General features: G+C 41.2%; 1 protein-coding gene across 7 annotated transcripts in view; it reads left to right on the top strand.

Moving 5' to 3' along the window:
- The window catches only part of Atp8a1 (ATPase phospholipid transporting 8A1), a 226,824-nt gene that overhangs the window by 38,253 nt on the left and 168,565 nt on the right, over positions 1 to 20,006 (top strand). For all 7 annotated transcript variants that reach the window (XM_031342535.1, XM_031342537.1, XM_031342534.1 and 4 more), the window contains one exon: positions 4,437 to 4,482. In XM_031342535.1, coding sequence (XP_031198395.1) covers positions 4,437 to 4,482 — 46 coding nt within the window. The remainder of the gene's footprint in view (positions 1 to 4,436; positions 4,483 to 20,006) is intronic.

The raw sequence follows: 20,006 nt of genomic DNA, 5'->3' as shown, positions 1-20,006 counted from the left end.
ACAGGATTTCTCTGTATAGCTCTGGCTGTCTTGGAACTCACTCTGAAGACCAGACTGGCCTCAAACTCAGAAATCCACCTGCCTCTGCCTCCCAAGTGCTGGGATTAAAGACATGCGCCAACACTGCCTGGCAGTCAAGGAGTATTTTTAATAGAGCATAATACAATAGTTGGATATCATTAGAAAGAAACTAATCAGACGGCTCTTAGAAAATATCACCTTCATATTGTGAGGCAGTAATGATTTCACTTGCTAGAGGTTTTAATGAAACTACTTTTACTGATAGACACTGGCTATAGGGATTGTTTAACATGTAGTATATATCCAACTATACAGTTGGAGATAGTAGTCCAGAGGAGAGAACAAAAGAAGTAATAGTTTAGGTGGCTGAACAAAGAACTATTTATATGACGACTCAAAATGAGTCATATATTCACACACTCAACAGAAACACAAGGACACCATTTCAGATATAGATTAGGATGTTTAAACTTTGTCGTTCTGTTAATCATATTCAGTATGTCAGGGCCTGTTGTCTGCTTACTGAAAGACACTGTGGTTGCTAGAGACAGGTAGTAAAAATCCTTGTTCCATGCGAGGATACAAACTGAATTAAATCTCTGCTGGATAAAATGGTAGGGTTCCTTGTAGCAGGGAAAGGCAGAAGGAATAAAGATGGCACTTCTCAGTGTTTGAGCCATCAGTGGTAGCAACATCTGTTTGCAGGTGTTAGTTACAACTAATGGCATGATAAAGAGATGCTATCTTTGCATCCACAGAAGTATGGAACTAAATGTTTGTCTTCCTAATATAAGACTAATTATGTCTTCCCCCTATACCGCAGAAATAAAACACAGCTTGTAGTCTAGGAAAACTTATATCCTATGTTAGCATTGTTTGTACATTTTTAGAATAAAATCCAAGATTTGACTATAGTGAGATAGAAAAGACTTATCCACTCCAAATCCTTTGCAGAGATTAACATAATGTGTTGTCTTATTTTTGTGTCAAATATGTATATATATATAACATAAACAGATATATAAAATGTATATATAAACAAAAATAAATATATACGTACTTGAAATACTCTAAATTAATAGAAGTTTCTTTCCAAAACCTTTATCATAATGAATGCCAATTCTTGTGGCAAGAATCAGAACTAGAGTTGTCTATTAGATTGGTATTTATAACCATAAAAACATTTTCTCCTTTTTTGCCAGAAAATTGTTAAACATTAGTAGATCTCATTCATTGAAAAATGATTAGTTACTCCAAGTCTGTGAGGTGTAGGCACAAAATATCAGGCATATGCTGCTAAGTAGTAGAAGTCTGACTGGAGATGAGATGACCATCTAGTATAAGAACTAGACAATAAAGCAGTCACCAGGCTTGCTTTAGAATTAAATAACATGTGATATCCTTAAGGTCATACCTCATGGACAGCAAGCAGTGAATAAGTGTTACCTATTCTGGGAACATTCAAAGGTCCTTTTCACAGAAGAACAAAAGATGAATTTTAGAAAAAGAGCAGATTTTTAGCAAACAAGGTATACTATTCTAATAGCTGACATTAAAAGAAAAATGAAGATCTATTAGACCAAGTGGTGTTATCAAGATGGTGAAAAGTCTAAAAAAGAATTCAGTGAATATTTCAAAATCAGATTGTCAAGATTTATCACTACCCAACACGCTGCATCCCCTACTTATTTTCTGTCTCTAACCTCTTTTCTACTCCATGAGCTCCAGGGATTTGGGCTCTTGTACATTGCTGTACCCTCAGGAGTATTAATGGAGCCTGGGGGCCCAGTGAGTGTTTAGTAAATAATTAGCAGAGAGAGAGAGAGAGAGAGAGAGAGAGAGAGAGAGAGAGAGAGAGCGCTAGACAGGGAGAAAAAAGTGCAGGTGGCTTTGAAGTTTCCAGTTTGTGAAAATGAGCCCATATGGATTCGTGGTTCCATGTTAGGGCTAAGGTAACAGACTGCAGCATGGACACACTTTAGGGTACCTTTGAAACATAGAAGGGGACAGAAACAGAGAGGGACAGGGAAGATCGGGTGAGGGTGCTATATGCAACCCCAGTGATAGGCTTGTTGTGAAAAAGTTGAGCTAACTTAGAGAAGCGAGAAAGAGCAGAGACTAAGTCTTGACTAATCTCATCTCCAAGAACTGATCAAAGACACATGGAAAACAAGGCCTGGGAAGGAAGGGCTCTCCTCAGTGAGGAGCCTGAGCCCATCACTGGCCTCTCAAGAACATAGCTTTCTGTCTTCTAAGTGGGATTTAACATGGCACTTTCAGCCTTGTCAGAGGATGTAGCTTTAAAAAACTCAGGATTGAATACCCACGTGTCCTCAGATTCCTAACACTGTTCCTATGACACCATTTATTGATGAACTTCTATCCAAAGTAGAAAACAGTGGTCGTCTCACCAGCTCCCAGGAACACTGGGTAAATTGGAAGTCAGAGAGTAACTATATTTTTGTAAACTTTTAATTTTAGAAGGAATCCTTGTATATTTATCATATCAAATGTTAATTATTTGTATTTGGAAAGTTAGAAGCTGGATCCTTCTGTATTTCTTACACATTTGTTTTTTGACACACTGACCTAATTTATTAGGTGTCAGAAGGTTGAAGAGAGACTCTGGTGGTATAAGACTTTTTCCTAAGTGGGAACTAATGTCCAAGGCCACTTTCAGTTTCATTTCTTGTTTGATTGAAATGTTTCATTAATTAGCTTTTCTCTCCATCGGTTAGAAACCTCTCATAGATGTACATGGGTGAGAATATCCATACCTCCTTTTACTATCTAAGCTTACCTTGGACTTAAAAATAATTTTTGTACCAAAACTTACTTTGGATTACTTTAAAATTTTCTTGTAATCTTATTAAGAAAGAAACAGCAACAAAAAAAATATTTGGACCTTTACAATTATATTTTCTCTGTTGTTAATATAACTATAGGAAGATATAGTTTTCTTTAAATTTCAAATTACCTCCTAGTAAATTAAAAGCAATGGCGTTCCCTTGATGTTGCTTCACCGTTCCACACTTACTAGTGAGGAGTGTGTGCTGAGAAAGACTTGCCTTAGAGATGTAAGAGTCTTGTTCCTCCCAGGGAGATGGCAGTGCTGTTTGTCTGTTGTGCGGCTCAGTGGCTGACAGTTTGAGGAAGGGATCTACCCCGTTAGCGTGGATAACTCCTCTCACTCCACTCATCCTAGACACAGCTGTGGCTCAGACACTAGTGTGTATTTGGTCTCAATTCTCACAGCGAAGCGTAGGCTTGGGCTTACTAAGATGGGATCTTTGAAAACCAAGGGCTAGTTATATTCAACACTTTAGTTTGAAATTTAAAAAAAAGAAAAATAATTCTTTCTATATGACTTTCCGGTCATATTACCTATGTCCAGTATGGTTTTCTCCATGCTGTAAGATTAGACAGAAGCCCCAGGATGAATGACAGAGAAGATAGTGGCCCATAAGTGACCCCTAGAGTGGCCCATGGCCACTTGTCTTTCTTCTGGCCCTCCGGGTATTTGTTCTTGCTGCTGGTGGTGGTGGGTGTATTCGTTTGTTTGTTTGTTTTGTTTTACTCTTCTAAAATCTTGGTTTATGTAACTCTTCAAACTCACCTGTCTCAACTTAGACAAAAATCACCTGCTCTCTCTTTACCTTTGTGCGTGCTTTGGGAATGAAGAGGACTAGAATCTCTTCCTCAGTGGCTCCTGGTTGAAGTAGGTGGTACTGTGAACACCGAAGAGAAGAGACTGTACTAGTTGTCAGTCATCGGTGCACCTGCAAGTTATGAAGGAGGTGCTCAGCTTAATCAGATAATGAGTTTCACAAAAATGCTGAAAATACCTGAATCCCATTATTAAGTGGTAGTTATTCTACATCGTCCTCTTGGGTAATCTTCTAAGTGAGTTATTTAAGCAGTAGACTAAATCGGACTTTTGTTTCCTTTTCCCTAGTATCCCTTAAATATTATTTGCTATTTAAGAACTTTCTGAGGAGCTGGGCAGTGGTAGCGCATGCCTTTAATCCCAGTCCTTGGGAGGCAGAGGCAGATAAATTTCTGAGTTTGAGGCCAGCCTGGTCTACAGAGTGAGTTCCAGGACAGCTGGGGCTATACAGAGAAACCCTGTCTTGGGAATTAAAAAAAAAAAAAAAAAAACCAACAACATCAAAAAGAACTTTCTGAGGGCCCCATGCCTCAGGGCTACCAGAGGGCTATCTGAGGCTATCTGAGGGCTACCAGAGAGGAGTACAGTAGGAGGAAGCTGGGGATGGTCTAACAACACCCCATCCATGAGTGTAGAAAGACAAAAAACCCGGAGGCCTAAGTTAAAAGATCTTTGTTTACTCTGAGTACCATTTTACTGAATCTCATTCCCTGTTTCACTGAGCTTTTTGTTTTGTTCTGAACTTTAGAAACGACACAAAGCAGATAACGCTGTGAACAAGAAACAGACACAAGGTAGGACCTTCATGTCTTTTTTCTTGTGTTTACCAAGTTTGCTCGCTGTCATATCCCCAGATGCTTTACTTACTGCCTTACTTACATATGACTCAGTTAAGAATACTCTATTGTATTGAAATACTTTCTGTCCCAGCTCAGCTTCCTTCTGACTTTATTAGCAGTTATTAACACTCAGCACTTAAATTCCCATGAGAGTGATATTTTTAAAAAAGCCGTATTTGGATATACTTAGGTGTTTCCTAGCTATGTGCTTCTGAATGTATTGTTAATAAGGTCTACAGTTCCCCACCCCCTAGGGGTTAAAAACTTTAAAAAATTTGAGAAGAGTGTTGGCTTTGGAAATGATTGAAAATTATCTGAAGTTTCCTTACTTGTTTGAAAGCCACTCTGAGTTATTCCATGGAGGCAGATGGAATTATCTGTTGAAATAAAGCACATGGTTAAAACCAGGCCAGCTTCTGAGTGGGCGTGGTGTTTACAGCCCTTTTTGGTACAGACCAACCAAAATGACCTTCAGCGGAGGCCAAGTAGACCACGGCTCTCATGTTTAAAAAGTAAGGACTTGAGAACAGACATCTTATGCCATCTCTGAGCTTGTTCCCACTGAGAGACTCCTTTCTGTCTCCAGTTCTCTGGTGAGAAGGGAACCATGAGAGCATCAAGCACAGCATCTACTGTTGCTCCTGTGGGGACGGCTCCATGGCAGGGGTTCTCAGCCTGTGGGTCGAGACCCCTTGGGATGGGGCATATGTCAGATAACCTGAAGATCAGATATTTCCATGACGATTCATATTAGTAGCAAAATTAAAGTTATAAAGCAATGAAACAATGTTATGTTTGGGGGTCACCACCACATGAGGAACTGTATTTAAGGGTTGCAACATTAGAAAGGTTGAGGACCACGGCTCTATTGGGATTTACTACCTTTCTCAACACTTCCTACCACAGACCTCATCTGCTAGGTTTCTTTATACATTTCAGGAGGGTGTTTATTACCCTAAATGTATTGGGTCTCTACTGAAAGATTAATTATTTGAGGATAGAAGAGAAGATCAAATGAGAATTTTAACTTTGGAGAGCTCGCAGCCTCTTCATTAAAATACATACACATAAGAGAAAAAAAAAGTGCCTAAGTACATAAGTACAGTATTAGAGACTTGGGAAGATGATGAAGATTGGGCAGTGCCATCTCAATGACTCATTGTTTTTTTGCGGCAAATAGTGTTTCCCATGTCCAAGGCTGTAAAACCCCAAAAGGGAGAAAATCCTGCTTTATCATGAGCTAGGTCTTAAATTTTGGGAGGACTGTGGATGAATAGAGAGATACGGGGATGACATTTTGCCTGTGGGTTGAGTGGGAAGGGGAAGAGAAGACAACCCAGGAAAGAAAAACACCACTGATGGCTGGATTGTGCTATTATTAGAGCTTCGAGTGCCCCAAAGAAATTCCTATCAGGGAGAAGCAGACACATGATTTACAAGATAGGCTAGGGTCAAGTTTTATGAGCCCTTAAATGCCAGACAAAGGAGATTCCAGCTTTCCTCGTCTATTCTCAGTAGCTATGGCAAAGGAGCCAAAAACAGAAGCAGAATGAACATGTAGGATCAGGATGGAGGACAGAAAGGATCATGGGAGAGGGTCACGAAGCTGCTCCAGGAGGCTCTCTAGATGTTTTGGGTGCTGGTATTTCTGACAATAGACAGCTGTTATATTTGTTATCGTGTTGCTAAGTATATTCAGCAGAAGCTTTTGAAGCACAGCTTTGTGAGTGCTTTTCTAGTACATAATAACCACTGGCAGAGGGCTTTAGTCTTCGGTGATTGGTGGTCGGTCTTTGGCAAGCCTGGAAGGACAGTCATCATGGTGGTATAAATTTAGGTCGGCGCACGTTGTGTCAGAGGGACCCTGTGACTTACATCTCGATTTCCCAAAATGTTCCTATTGAACACAACATTCTTTGTGAGTTCTTCCTGTTGTTGTTGTTGTTGTTGTTGTTGTTTTTTCCATTCTCTGCATGAGGGAACAGAATTCTCTCTCTGTCTGGAAATGAAGACCAGACATATGTAAGAGAAGGCTTCCCCACTAAAGGAGACTAGCTTATAAAATGCACTGTACAGACTCAGCTACAGGAACCAGGTTGGCCAGGCATACAGAAGTCCTATAGCCAAGAAATAATGTTGATACTTGGAGTTCTTTCCTGAGCTGATTGACATCTTCCTGCTTCATCTCCCCTAGTTTGAGCACTGGTATTCTTGGTTTGGCAGATGATGGGAGATAAGAAAATTGTTTGAACAGGATGCTATTTACTGTCAGATAACTCAAATTACTTAATATGAGAGCCATCTGTTGCCATTACACTAGAGTGAAATTCGATTTGCTTTCCTGAACTGAGGCCGTGGTTGCTGTGTGGGCGGGGGAGGGAGATATTTATGACAGGTAATTAATTTTGACAGAGATTTAAAGTATTAAGCTTAGATTTTCTAAATGTTTGCCAAGACCACATGATGCATGAGACGATGCCTTTTACTCCAGTGCCAGGGTTCACTCTTGGGTATTCCTACTCAAACGAGTCTTCTCTCATCTTTTGTATAAGATGCTAAAAAGCCTCCCCCAGTTGGTCACTCTAGTCATCCCTACAGACTTCAGAAACAACAAAAAAATGATCATTTATTTCCAACATTTTCAGCCACTTAGCTATAGATTGGCGACTGTCTGGCACCTCGTTTCTACCAACTAAATTACAGAGGTTGGCTCCAACTCAGATCCATACAACTAGGCTTTACATTGGAGCTTGTCCTCAATATTTTTGGAGAAATGCCACTTTTTGCCTTAGAGATCCATATGTTGGCTAAGCAGATGGCTTAGTGATATGGCAAATGTGACTTTTATATTATTTTCCAAGAACCTAGTTTCAGAGAAGGGGTAAAGCATAAGTTGATGCTAACAAGTTCAGGTTCGCATGAGTCTGGGTGAGCTTTGTGGTCTAGGGCTTTTTTTTATATGTGGTGTGCTGCTGTGAAGGCATTTTGTACATGGTAGAGAGGAACACTGCAAAGGACAGACCCATCTCTTGCTTATCTATAAATTTCCAGTAGGGGCCAGCCTAGCTAGGGTCTTATCTTATCAGAGGCTGCATGCAACGTGTGTGTGTGTATGTGCATCCATTCTCTAGAAGAATACTTGACTAAAGATAACAAAGGGAAAACAGGCTGGAAGTGTAAAGAAGCTTTCTTGAGAATTCCTGATCTGGGGTGAGAACAGGAGTTTTAGCATCACTGTTCTGGACTGCTTTACAGACATTGATCAAATATGAGCGTGGTAGGAGCTCTCAGACTTCCTTACCTTCACTGGCAGCCATTGCACCATCACTGCTGCCCTGGCTTTGCCTACTGTGAACACAGAATGTAGTATCCACTTATCGCTTCTGTTATTCAAAACCCTAGCATGTGGCTATGGCTATACTTCGTTTTCTTTTTTTTTTCCTTGCATCTAAATTACCTCTACCTCCTCTGATTTCTTCTTTCCACCTGAGTTTTTCTTGTACACACACACACACACACAGAGAGAGAGAGAGAGAGAGAGAGAGAGAGAGAGAGAGAGAGAGAGAGACAGAGACAGACAGAGACAGACAGAGACAGACAGAGACAGACAGAGACAGACAGAGACAGACAGAGACAGACAGAGACAGACAGAGACAGACAGAGACAGACAGAGACAGACAGAGACAGACAGAGACAGACAGAGACAGACAGAGACAGACAGAGACAGACAGAGAGATATGGCAGGGGGTCTCTCCTTGTCTCCCCTGAACTAGGTAGTTTTTGCCAAAATCACCTCTGTGGACTAGACAGTTGTCACTGTTGCTGTAAGGTGTACACTGAAGCCAGTCTCCATATGAACTCATGACGGTGGCTCTGCTAGCTCTTGCTCTCACTTTAAATTATAAAACTCTGTCTCCACTTTCTGTGGAATGCTGTGAGAATCCCATGTAAAATCATGACACAATCATGACTGGGAAACGGTAGAGTTTAGGTACAGTCTAAGGTAGTTGGAATAATTTATAATTGCCTAATGAATAGAAGTGCTGTTTTCAAACCCCAGGTTTGAACATACTCCCTATAGGATACTATGTGTGTGTGTCCGGAAAGTGAGGTGTGGGAGACAGAGCCTCCTGCTGACCCTCTGGCTTGGTTCTGTAGTTGAATGAGAGCTAATATTACTAAGAGTTAGTTTTCATAATGCCTTCTCTTACTATGGTAGTGCATATTTTGTGAGAAAACATGCCTTTGTTTAATGAACTTATTTTCAGTAATTTATTTTTGTAGAAAAGGCAACATGAAATTCTTTTAACCCAGATACACTTTTTTATATATAAAAAAATCATTTTATTATTTTATTTTACGTGTATGGATGTCTTGTATGTATGTATGTCCGTGTATATGTGTGTGCCTGATGCCAGTGGAGGTCTGAAGAGGGCATTGGATTCCCTCCAACTGGAATTAGAATGACTGTAGACCACCACCCCAGGTCCTTTGCAAGAACAACGAGTGCTCTAAATGGATGAGCCCTCTCTCTAGCCCTCCTGATCTAGGCACACTGTAAACATCACAAACTGACCTCCACCTAGAATTTCCTCCCTAATGCTACACAGGCCTTTTCCGGGAGTGGAAGCGAGGTAGTAGTGGCTGTCCGCACACTCACAGGAGCCTGAAGTGCGGGAAGTGGATGGTTGCATCCTCCCCCTGGAAACCACTTTACTTTTAATGTCCTCTGGAGAAAAGGCATGGAGATATTGTTTGGGTAATTCAATCTGAAGTGACCCACTAACAGGGTAGAGCCCATCTGTTTCAGTTCACTTCAGAGCTGACAAAAGGATTAAAATAGCACCAATTCACGGGCCCACTGAAAAGAGAGAGCAGTGCCTTCTGTCTCACTGCAGGCTATATGATGAGCTCCTCACATCCAGTGAGCCTGAACATGTGCCTTGCCACATGGACATCAGCTTACCTGCATGCAGTTCTTGGAAAGGATTGTTTCCCAGGGCTGAGAGCTACGTATGTAGATAACATGAATAACCTCACACATCTCAAAAGCTGGTAATATTTCCAGATCAGTCTGAATGCCTTAGGAGTGTGTGTACATTGAGCCCATTGGAAATCCTCCATTATAACCTTGGATGGGGACCTGGTATTTATTTGTGAAAGAATACAGCCCAGCTTGTGTTTCATTTCTCCTATAAATCAAAGATGTACACATAGGGACAAAACCCAATGAAGACATACAGGAGCACAGTTTAATGGACAGGGGTCTGATCTCAGAAATTGCTGTTTTTCACAGCTTTTGGCTTTTCCTCCTGTGTGGGCATACCTCTCTCTCTTCCCTTGTCATCGTAGTCATCATCATCATCATCATCATCATCATCATCATCATCTTCTTCTTCTTCTTCTTCTTCTTCTTCTTCTTCTTCTTCTTCTTCTTCTTCTTCTTCTCCTTCTTCTTCCTCCTCCTTTTTCGTTGTCTTCTTCCTCTTCCTTCTCCTCTTCTTCTTCCACAACATTATACTTGCAGGTACTTCCTTCTACCTGTGTTAGTCCAACCCAAATGAATTACATGTCCAGATTTGTTGGGAAAAAATATATATGATGCAAATATATGTATGGCATTTGTTATTATCCTCTAGTAAGTCCGCCTTGTTAGCACCTTGCCTGTGCCAAGACCTATGCAGAAATACAAAAAAGTCTTCCTTCCTGACCCACAGGGCGTTATGACCAGGGACGGGAGATAAAATGAAAGTGGATACACAAGCTAGACAGGTTATTGATGGCCAAATGAGAGAAGCAGAATTCATAAATGACACTTGGGAGTTTCCTGACGAATGGATGTTAAACTACTGAGCAGAGTGATTAGGATGGCAACAGTGGGTAAGGGGCTACTGTGGACAGCTCTGTGGAATATGGGCAGATGTAAGATTACGCCTGAGAATAGCAACTGCCGAGATGTACGTTAGGGGAAGCAACAAGAGCACAGATGAAGACAAGTTGGGGTCATGCTTAGGGGAGTTTTTGAAAACCCTGGTAACAAGACTGGAGGAATTGTTGAAGGGTGTGAATAGATTGCCAGTATGATTTTAAAAGAAGTTGACAGCTGTATAGGGCAGGGCAAAGCACAAAAGTGGTCTTGTTTTTTATTGATTAAGGATTGGAGCGAGGGTGGCGACTAGGAGGCCATAAGGGAACCTGTAATGGTTAGATTCTCCTGGGCTGGGGGACGGAAACCCTGTTAAGTTTTAGTGCTGACTTAAAGAGGGCCAGGCCTGAGATAGCCACCCACCCTGCTTTTCAGAAGTCACAGGGCTTCATAGCTCTGAACTAAATCTATTTCCAGTTTTTAACAGAATAAAAGTTGAGGAACTTTAAAAAAAAAAAACAAAAAAAACAAAAGCCAAGGAATTGTGACATGATTGGTGGGGCCAGGCAGGAATATTTTTTTTCTTATAAGAAATTTCTCAATGAAGTAAAGAAAAAAGTGAATGGCTCATGATCCAGTGGGTACTAGAGGCATTGAGAGTAGAGGATTGTGGGTACTGGAGGTATTGAGAATAGAGGATTGCTGGCCCTGTGCTCTTGTCCTGTTATTTCCTCCGTACATTTGCTTTTAAGGTGCTGGCTCTCAAACTTGGTTATGGCTCTGCGTCCCTCAGAGGAGTCCTTAAAGCACAGATTGCTAGAGTTACCCAACAGTCCCTGGATACCTGGAATGGGATCTCAGTGCTGCTGTGTGACTGCCAATGGGACAGGCTTTGGAGGACACTCTAAAGTCTTATAATTGAGTTTGTAGAAATGCTTTCAGCCGACTTGATGCCAGTGTGAGCAGTCTACTCAAGAGACATCATCTGATGACATTTCCTTTGTCCTTTGTGTCGGTAGAATACAATGGATTGACAATACATGTAGAGATTTAATTTGGACTTTAGAGGCAAGTTTAGACAAAATACTTATATGTACTCTTTCTGGACTCCATGGCAATTCCACCTTTGAACTGTCTTTACAGTGAGAGAGTGCTAGGAGAGTGAATGGTGCTTCAGTTTAAGTGTATTGGTTTCTTTTACTTACACAGGTCTAGAGTCTTGGCTGCACACTTAACCTTCACCATAACCTAAAATCTCTAAAGACTCACTTCCAGAGAGGAAATGAAACACACTTACCTTTCCTGTGTGAACGTGTGCGCGTGTGTGCGTTTCTACTCCGTTCTCTATGATACATTTTAAGAAGATCTGCCTCTTTCTACCTACTTTGGGAAGGAACTGACTGCCGAGGGAAGAGTAACCAGTAACTTTCAGAGATATCCCTAGTGACAGATTGCTTTAAATCGGAAGATGGGCGACATCTCTCTAGGATGCTCTGTAAATGAGCCAGGCTGCAGTCAGTGGTTTTTTGCCTGACTCCCAAGGCCTCCTCCAGGCCTTTGGTGAGCAAAGGGCCCAAGTACTCTAAAAGAATGTTTGCCTTTCGCAGAAGAAACCCACTGCATCAAAGCTGCCAGCCAGGATCCTGCTGGGCTAAAACTGGCTCCTTTGAGGTGTTTGTTTAATGTCTGAGCCCTCGTGCATGCCGTCACCCTAATTAGACTGTGTGGAAACTGTAGCAGGTGTGTTTGGATGGCACAGGGGAGAAGTGGAGGAGGCTCACAAAACTCAGAATGAGCTGTCAAAGCACCTCGAGGCCATTCAGGAATCTTTCCTGCCTTGGGCTCACTCTCCTTCCCCAGCGCCGTTAATCATCTCCACCCACGGGGAGCAGAGTAGGGGTGTTGCTACCTTTGGACCAACAAAACTTAATAGTCTCTTGGCAAGGGACCCGTCAGTATTTCCTGCTTTCTCCGAAGTAGTTGGAATGGAGGTTAGAGGAGGCTACAGATTTAAAAAGCTAGGTTCCTGGTTCCCTTGCCAGCACACTGCCTGAGATGGGGCTTGTTGTAATTGTTCTAAGGGTTAAGATGTCAGGAAATCAGTTCCAAAAGAGAGCCAGCAATGAACTGTGACTGACAAGTGTCCTTGGCTGCTGTTCAAGCCTTGGTTTACTCCAATGTCTCATGTTGTGCCTGATGTTTTTAACATCACCAGATTCTGTACTGTTCTCAGAGCCTAAAGGGTATGTAGCCTCAAGCTGTGCATTTCCTTTCTTTCTGCCCCTTGGGGCAGAAGAAGTGGGGGAAAGTGTGATGGAAACGGCCTTGTGTCTGCCAGGTCTTTCCGTGCAGAAGACCCATGGAACGAATGCTGAAAATCAGGATCCTGCCGCAAGTTCCTAACATACTCTATTCAGTTAGGCTCTTAACAGTGCCGATACATAATGGCCATATGCACATTGATTAATCCAAGCCCGCGCAGACTTTGGACCGAATATCAAGTATTCACCGCATTGACATAGTTGAAGTGGTTTGTGCCTGTCTGGGTTGTGGTCAGTGCGGTGAGATTTCACTTGTTGCTGATGACTGCTCTGGATGCTCGTAAGGAAGACGTCTGATTGTCTCTGATGTAAAGGAGAAACAGACTACCCTGGAGTCAGCGGCACACCTCACGGACTTGCTCCTGCAGAGTACAGTCGCACAGATAGAGTTGTGCGTCACTTGGCCCTGGCACAGGCGAAGAGGAAGCCAGAATTTCATTTAAGTGTACTTGTCGATTGGGCTCTGATGATGCATTGCCTCTGGAGCACCTGTCGGTGTGAGTCTGAGTGTCGGCCTAGATCGGGGCAGGATAGGCTAGTGAGTAGAATGCGCTATTCACCACCTTAATCTCCTGACCCTCTACCCAAGAGCAGTTTAAGAAATGGTGCTTGGGAAATTGTTTGCCAGGGAAAAGTATATACTGATTTTGATGTATGACAAGTGTAGTTAGTAGATAGGATTTTTTTTTTTTTAAAAAAAAAATCAGTCTAAGGGTGTATATAGATTGGTAACTTCCCTGATTTAACAAGCTATCGTCTGACTTGGTTGACCAGTAGATGTAAACTCTGGAAACTTCTACCCAGGCTTCCCTGGAACCAAGATTTTTATATTTGTCAGGGAAGTTCAAAATCCATGTTTTAGTGCAATGATGGGAACCCCGGGGAGCTGTGCCTAGACATCTCGGAGGTTCCTGGTACTCCACTGGCCTTCCCTTTTTTGTAGCAGCGCATCCTTTCCCTTGATTAGAGACCTATGTGAACGTGGTCTATGTGTATTGAACTCAGGTACTTGAATTTTGTGGCAAGCACCTTACCCACTGCAATGTCTTACTGGCCTTCTGCTTCAGTACCTCACCAATCGTCATTCCATACCAGTCAATGTCTGTCACAAGCCAGTTGACTCTGTGTTTTGACCTTAATATCCTTGTCAGGTATAAAACATATGTATGTATATGTTTGTGTGTGTGTGTGTATATACATATATATGTATGTATATATACACACATATGTGTGTGTATTTATGTATATGTATATTTTCTTTTTCAAGAAAAAATGTCTTTGAGTTTGATGGCATGTGATAGGAGTGCTGAGGTAAGGAGAAGCTGCAGCCTTTCCTTGGTGAACCTGTTTGCCTTTCTGGAAACATATTCATTTTCAACTTGATGAAATGTGTCAATGATGAGCATGGTGGCTCATGGCTAACCTGATACTTGGGAGGTAAAGGCAAAAAGGATAGAAAGTTTAAAGTCAGACTCCACTTGTACAAAAATCAAGGTTACACTACATAAAATGGTGGCACCTGGGGATCCTTCCCATATACAGTCACCAAACCCAGACACTATTGTGGATGCCAGCAAGTGCTGGCTGACAGGAGCCTGATATAACTGTCTCCTGAGAGGCTCTGACAGTACCCGACTAATACAGAAGTAGAGGCTCACATCCATCCATTGGACTGAGCACATACAGGGTTCCCAATGAAGGAACTAGAGAAAGACCCAAGGAACTGAAGGATTTGCAGCCCCTTAGGACAAACAACAATATGAACTAACTAGTACCCTCAGAGCTCCCCGGGACTAAACCATCAAGAAAAGAGTACACATGGAGGGACTCATGGCTCCAGCTGCATATGTAGCAGAGGATGGCCTAGTCGGTCATCAGTGGGAGGAGAGGCCCTTGGTCCTGTGAAGGCTCTATGCCCCAGTGTAGAGGAATGCCAGGGCCAGGGAGGTGGGGAGGGAACAGTGGTTTTTTTTTTTTTTTTTTCAGAGGGAAAACCAGGAAAGGGGATAACATTTGAAATGTAAACAAAGAAAATAATAATAAAAAGAAAAAGAAAAAGAAAAAAATGATGGCACCTTCATTTAATCCCAGCAGTCAGGAGACAAAGCAGGCAGGTCTGAATTCAAGGTCAGCCTAGTCTACTTAGAAGGTTCCAGGCCAGCCCACATTGTATAATGAGAACCTGTTTCCAAAATAAAAAGGGGGCAGTGGGATGGTTCAATGGGTAAGGTGCTTGCCACCAAACCGGAGGACCTGAGTTCAATACCCAGAGCTACAAGGTGAAATGAGAGAGCTAACTCTTATAAGTTGTCCTCTGACCTCCACTTATGGGCCATGGAATAGACAGATGCACATACACATAAAAGTTAATGTAATGATATTTTAAAAAACAAAGGACAGGGAAGATACAGTTGACTAGCACTGCATTTAAACCTTTCTTTGGTGTGTAAATTTTTTCAGTAGTCCATATTTTCCAATTACCTCCTCAGTAATAAAGCAACAGGAAAGAAACATTTCTGTGGAGAGAATGTACCAGTGGTCCCTGGTCATCAGAGGCAGAGATTCCTGGTGATTAGAGCAAGGGAGCAGGTTTAGGGAATGGGAATAGGAATAGGGTTGGAAGACCACCCTGGAAGGCAGTTGGGACACTGGCTGTGTTGACTGGAACCAGAAGAGTGGCCCAGCACTATTTTTTACACATGAAGTAGCAAACATCTGCTACAGTGGCATCAGTTCAAGAGGACCAGATTAGATGGCAGAGCCGGAGGGGTAGCCCCAAGCTGACATCAGAGAACAGAGGGTGTTACTTCATCTCATGTTACATAACACTTTCCAACTTTTTAGCAACATACAAAACTGAGAAATCTATTTTAAGCAAATGTCTAAATAGCTCATTGCATCCTTGTGTGGCTATTCTTATTCAGTTATCACTTGCCCTGCCAAAGTAGTCCCCATCCTAAAATGGGCAACCTGGGGGCCTCCGATGATTCAGGAGATTGTGTACCCTACCACACCACCTTAGTTTCAGCCCATTTTCAGTCTTCCATAAAGAAACCCACGTATGTGAATGGTCAGCCACTGCTGTCCCCTTCTCTGAGCCCTGGCCACCACTAATCTGCATCCTGTCTCCATGAATTTGTCTTCTAAGTACTTTATATAAGTGTGATTGTACAATCTGTGGCAGCCTTGTCTGTCTGCAAGCTTTCACTTGGCATGTCTTCAGGGTTCCTCCACATCACCCTCGTCTTAGCTCTTCATTCCTTTCTGGTACATACAGTGTGCTATTGAACAGACCATCTGTATTGGGCTCATCTGGAAAGTAGTTGATGAACATCATGGTGGTTTCCACTTTTTGGCTTAATATAAGTAATGCTTCAGTGACCTGCCATGCATAAATTGTACAGAAAATAAGTTTTCTCTTCTCTCAGGGCTTCATACTCAGTAGTGGGATTTCTGGCTCTTATGGTAACTGTGTGATTAACTGTTTAAGAAACTGCTAAAGTGGATTTTTTTTTCTACAACTGTTTATTAAATGCTATGTGCATGTTATTTTTAATGTGACATTTATTGCGGAGTGGGGTTGTATCATCAGTACACCTATGTAACTACTACTCAGACTTCTTATGCTCTCAAGCATGAGTGAATACCAGTGAACCCAGCGTTTCATCCAGCAAGTATATACCAAGTGCTTTTGAGTGTCTGTGTTGTAACCCTGGGCATGCTAGAGTAAGCAGGATAAGAGGGGTTGACACTTTTATGGCTCTTACAATCTGGGGACGGAAGAAGCCCTCCCCAACTATCTATCTATCTATCTGTCTGTCTGTCTGTCTGTCTGTCTGTCTGTCTGCATATATATATAATATATATGCATATAAGTATATACACATATATATACAATTACTTACATATGTATATATACTTAAATGTAAGACTGGGTTCTGTATTCTGGAGGAAAGTAGCTTATTTATTGTGATAAAAGACCAGGTATCCACAAAAGTTCCTGAAAGTGTTACATGAAGCCTGAGTTGTGGAAGACAGGTGGGTTAGCTTGATGGGGATGGAGGAATGCCCCAGCCACAGAATCATGTATAACAGGAGGCAAGAAAGGTCATGGTACTTTGAGCACAGAGAACATAGGGAGGGGGAAGGGAATGACAAGGAGTGATCATGGGGAGTGAATGGTAGCCACACCATAGGAAGTCATTTATAGGGGCTAGGGAGGTGGCTCCATTGGTTATATTTCTGTCATACAAGCATGGGGACCTGAACTCTAGGTATCCCTCATCTATTTAAAGCAACAATAAAATGCCAGTTAGAGTCATGGCTGGCTATAACCTTGGCACAGGGCAGGGCAGGCAAATCCCCGGAGTTCACTGGCCAAGCAGACTATCCAATCACCGAGCATCTAGTTCAGTGATGGACCAAAAAGATAAGGTTGGATGAAACACCTGATGTCACCTTCTTGTCTCCATATACATACAAGTGCACATGTATCCCCCCACACACAAGTGAACATACAGGCATACTATATATTACATGCACACACACACACAATACGAGTCCTTTTGAGATGAGGAAAATTAAAATTTATTCTAAAGACAAGATGTTTTAAAATATTTTATGATTTCTATTTTGTGTATGTATGTACATGTATTCATGTCTACACTTGTGCACAAGGTGCTTAGAGAGACAAGAAGAGGACATTGGACCCTGGAGCTGGAGCTACAAGCCATCGTGAGCAGCATGACATGGATGCCAAGGGCCACACCCAGGTCCTCTGCCTGCGCTCATAGCCCTGAGCCATCTCTTTACCACGAGACATTTTTATTAGTAAAATAAATTCTAGATTTTCAAAGGCATTTGTCCATAATAGGAGCAAATGTTACCTTTTGAAAATGAGGCAAACAGTGAGGCAGACAAATGTAATGAACCCATCTAAAAGCACATATAACATTATTGATATAAGAAGAATTAAGTTGCTTAGAAAATATTATTAATCATAATTTTTTAAATGTTATACCTAAAGTAATAAGATGTTACAGTTTTAAGATAAAGATGTGATTGTGTCAAAGCTTTGTGTGTATATTTAAACATATATATTATATATATAAAATAAAATTTAAATCATCATTCTAAAAAAGAAAGAAATTAAATATCAGAAAACCTTATGAAAGACCAGTTTATAGAAAAATTAGAATGTATATCTAAGAGAAAAATTAGTGGAAACATATGTAAATGGACAGATATGGTTTAACTATGAATTAAAAGATTTGAACTCCAATTCAAAGTTTAAAAGGGATTTGTTGTTTTGTTGTATTTGTGTATGTGTGTATTGTGTTTTAAGAATTGATGGTTCAAGAGCTGGAGAGATGGCTCAGTGGTTAAGAACACTGACTGCTCTTCCAGAAGACCCAGGTTCAATTCCCAGCATTCATATGTTGGCTCACAACCATCTGTAACTTCAGTTCTAGGGGACCAACCTCCTCATGTGGCCTTTGTACACCAAGCATGCACATGTACACAAACATACATGCAGATAAATATATATTTTTCTTAATTGACAAACCAGCCAGTCTTGGTGATAACACTTAGAATTTCAGCATTCAGGAAGCTGAATTAGGGGGTATGAGCCTATAGATATATCTTGTATTAAAATTATAATAGTACCTAATTCAATATAAATACTATGTAAAGAATTATAATGTCTGTCTTGGTTAGAAAATAATGATGATTTTTTAAAAAAATGTCTGTATAAGACTGGAGAGATGGCTTAGAGGTTAGAGCATTGACTGCTCTTCCAGAGGTCCTGAGTTCAAATCCCAGCAAAAAACACGGTGGCTCACAACCATCTGTAATGGGATCTGATGCCCTCTCCTGGTGTGTCTGAAGACAGCTACAGTGTCTTCTTTATACATAAAATAATTTTTTTTTTAAAAAAATGTCTGTAGATGTTCTATATAACCATAGTTGCTTTAGTTTTTTTGTTTTTTGTTTTTATATTTTCTAGCCACAATTAGTTGAATCCACAAATTAGAGTCTGTGACTACAGAGGCATGGCTGTCTGTGAAATACAGGACCACCCTATGACTCACAACTCACACTGGCTTCTGGGCCTTGAGGGATGGATTGCAGCCAGAGCACAGGAAACTGTCCTGGAGACCTCCAACTTGCTAGAAGTGGGCACATAGGTATCCACACTTTTCAAAGCTCACCGACTAGAACACTTAAGATGTGGAAGTTTTACCTCAGTTGGGAAGGAACGTCTCATGAAGATGAGCAAGGCAGACACTGTCAGTGAGGGGAGCAGGCCAGCTGTGAGACAGCAAGAAACCATGAGTGCAGTGGAAGGCTTCTGACGCCCCTATAAGGAGCTGCTCATGCTGTCCCTGCATGGTATTCAACCCAAGGTGCCTCTCCCTAGAGACAGCTTCCAGCTAAGCTAAGATGCTTTATTTTTTCCTCTATGTGATTTTTATATTTAATTCTTAACATATGATAATCAGTGTTCTATTTTTTTTACAAAATTTCATTCATATATATATTTATACACATATATATACATATTTATACATATATATTTATACATATATAAACACTTGTCCTATTGGTACACAGGACTAGTCAGTAGCCAAATGCAAAGTGTTATATCAGGACTGACTATATAACAAAGTGCATTGGCTATGTAGTCAGTCCTGTATACCAATAGGCTCTATCTACATTTACAGATTCAAACAACTACAGCTCAAAAATACCAAAATAAAAGGAATTGCGCATGCATTGAGTGAGTGCAGACATTTTTCTTGCCATCATATCCTAGTTTCTATGAAATAATAGTTGTTTGTCTAGAGGTTGCCTTGCATTAGGCAACCTCAATAACCTAGATATTTAAATTATTTAGGAGGATTGCATGGGCTATATGTAAATCCTATTTCCTATGGACAGGACTTTAAGCATCTGCAGATTATGGTATCCTGGTGGGAGGAGTGCTCCTAAACTAGTACCCATGGGGGCTTGTCTGTGTGTATTGTGGTGAGTTGCATCAGCCTAATTAACACGCCCCATCTCCTCCCATGGTTTTCTTTGGTGAGATTATTCAGACCTATCCTCTCTTCAATTTTCAGGTACAGCATGTGTTAATGACAGTGGCTGTGCTATTCAGTTGATCTTCAGAACATTCGTTCTGTCCCGCAGAACACCTTTATTTTGATCTCAGACTTCATTGTTTTTAGAAATACCAGACAGTAGCTTAAAAAGTGAATAAACCACAATGAAAGGCCAACAGTAAGGCTTGG

This window comes from Mastomys coucha, unplaced genomic scaffold (genome assembly GCF_008632895.1).
Source record: "Mastomys coucha isolate ucsf_1 unplaced genomic scaffold, UCSF_Mcou_1 pScaffold22, whole genome shotgun sequence".
NCBI lineage: Eukaryota > Metazoa > Chordata > Mammalia > Rodentia > Muridae > Mastomys > Mastomys coucha.
Note: the sequence above shows the minus strand (reverse complement) of the source record. Positions and strands in the feature narration are given on the sequence as shown.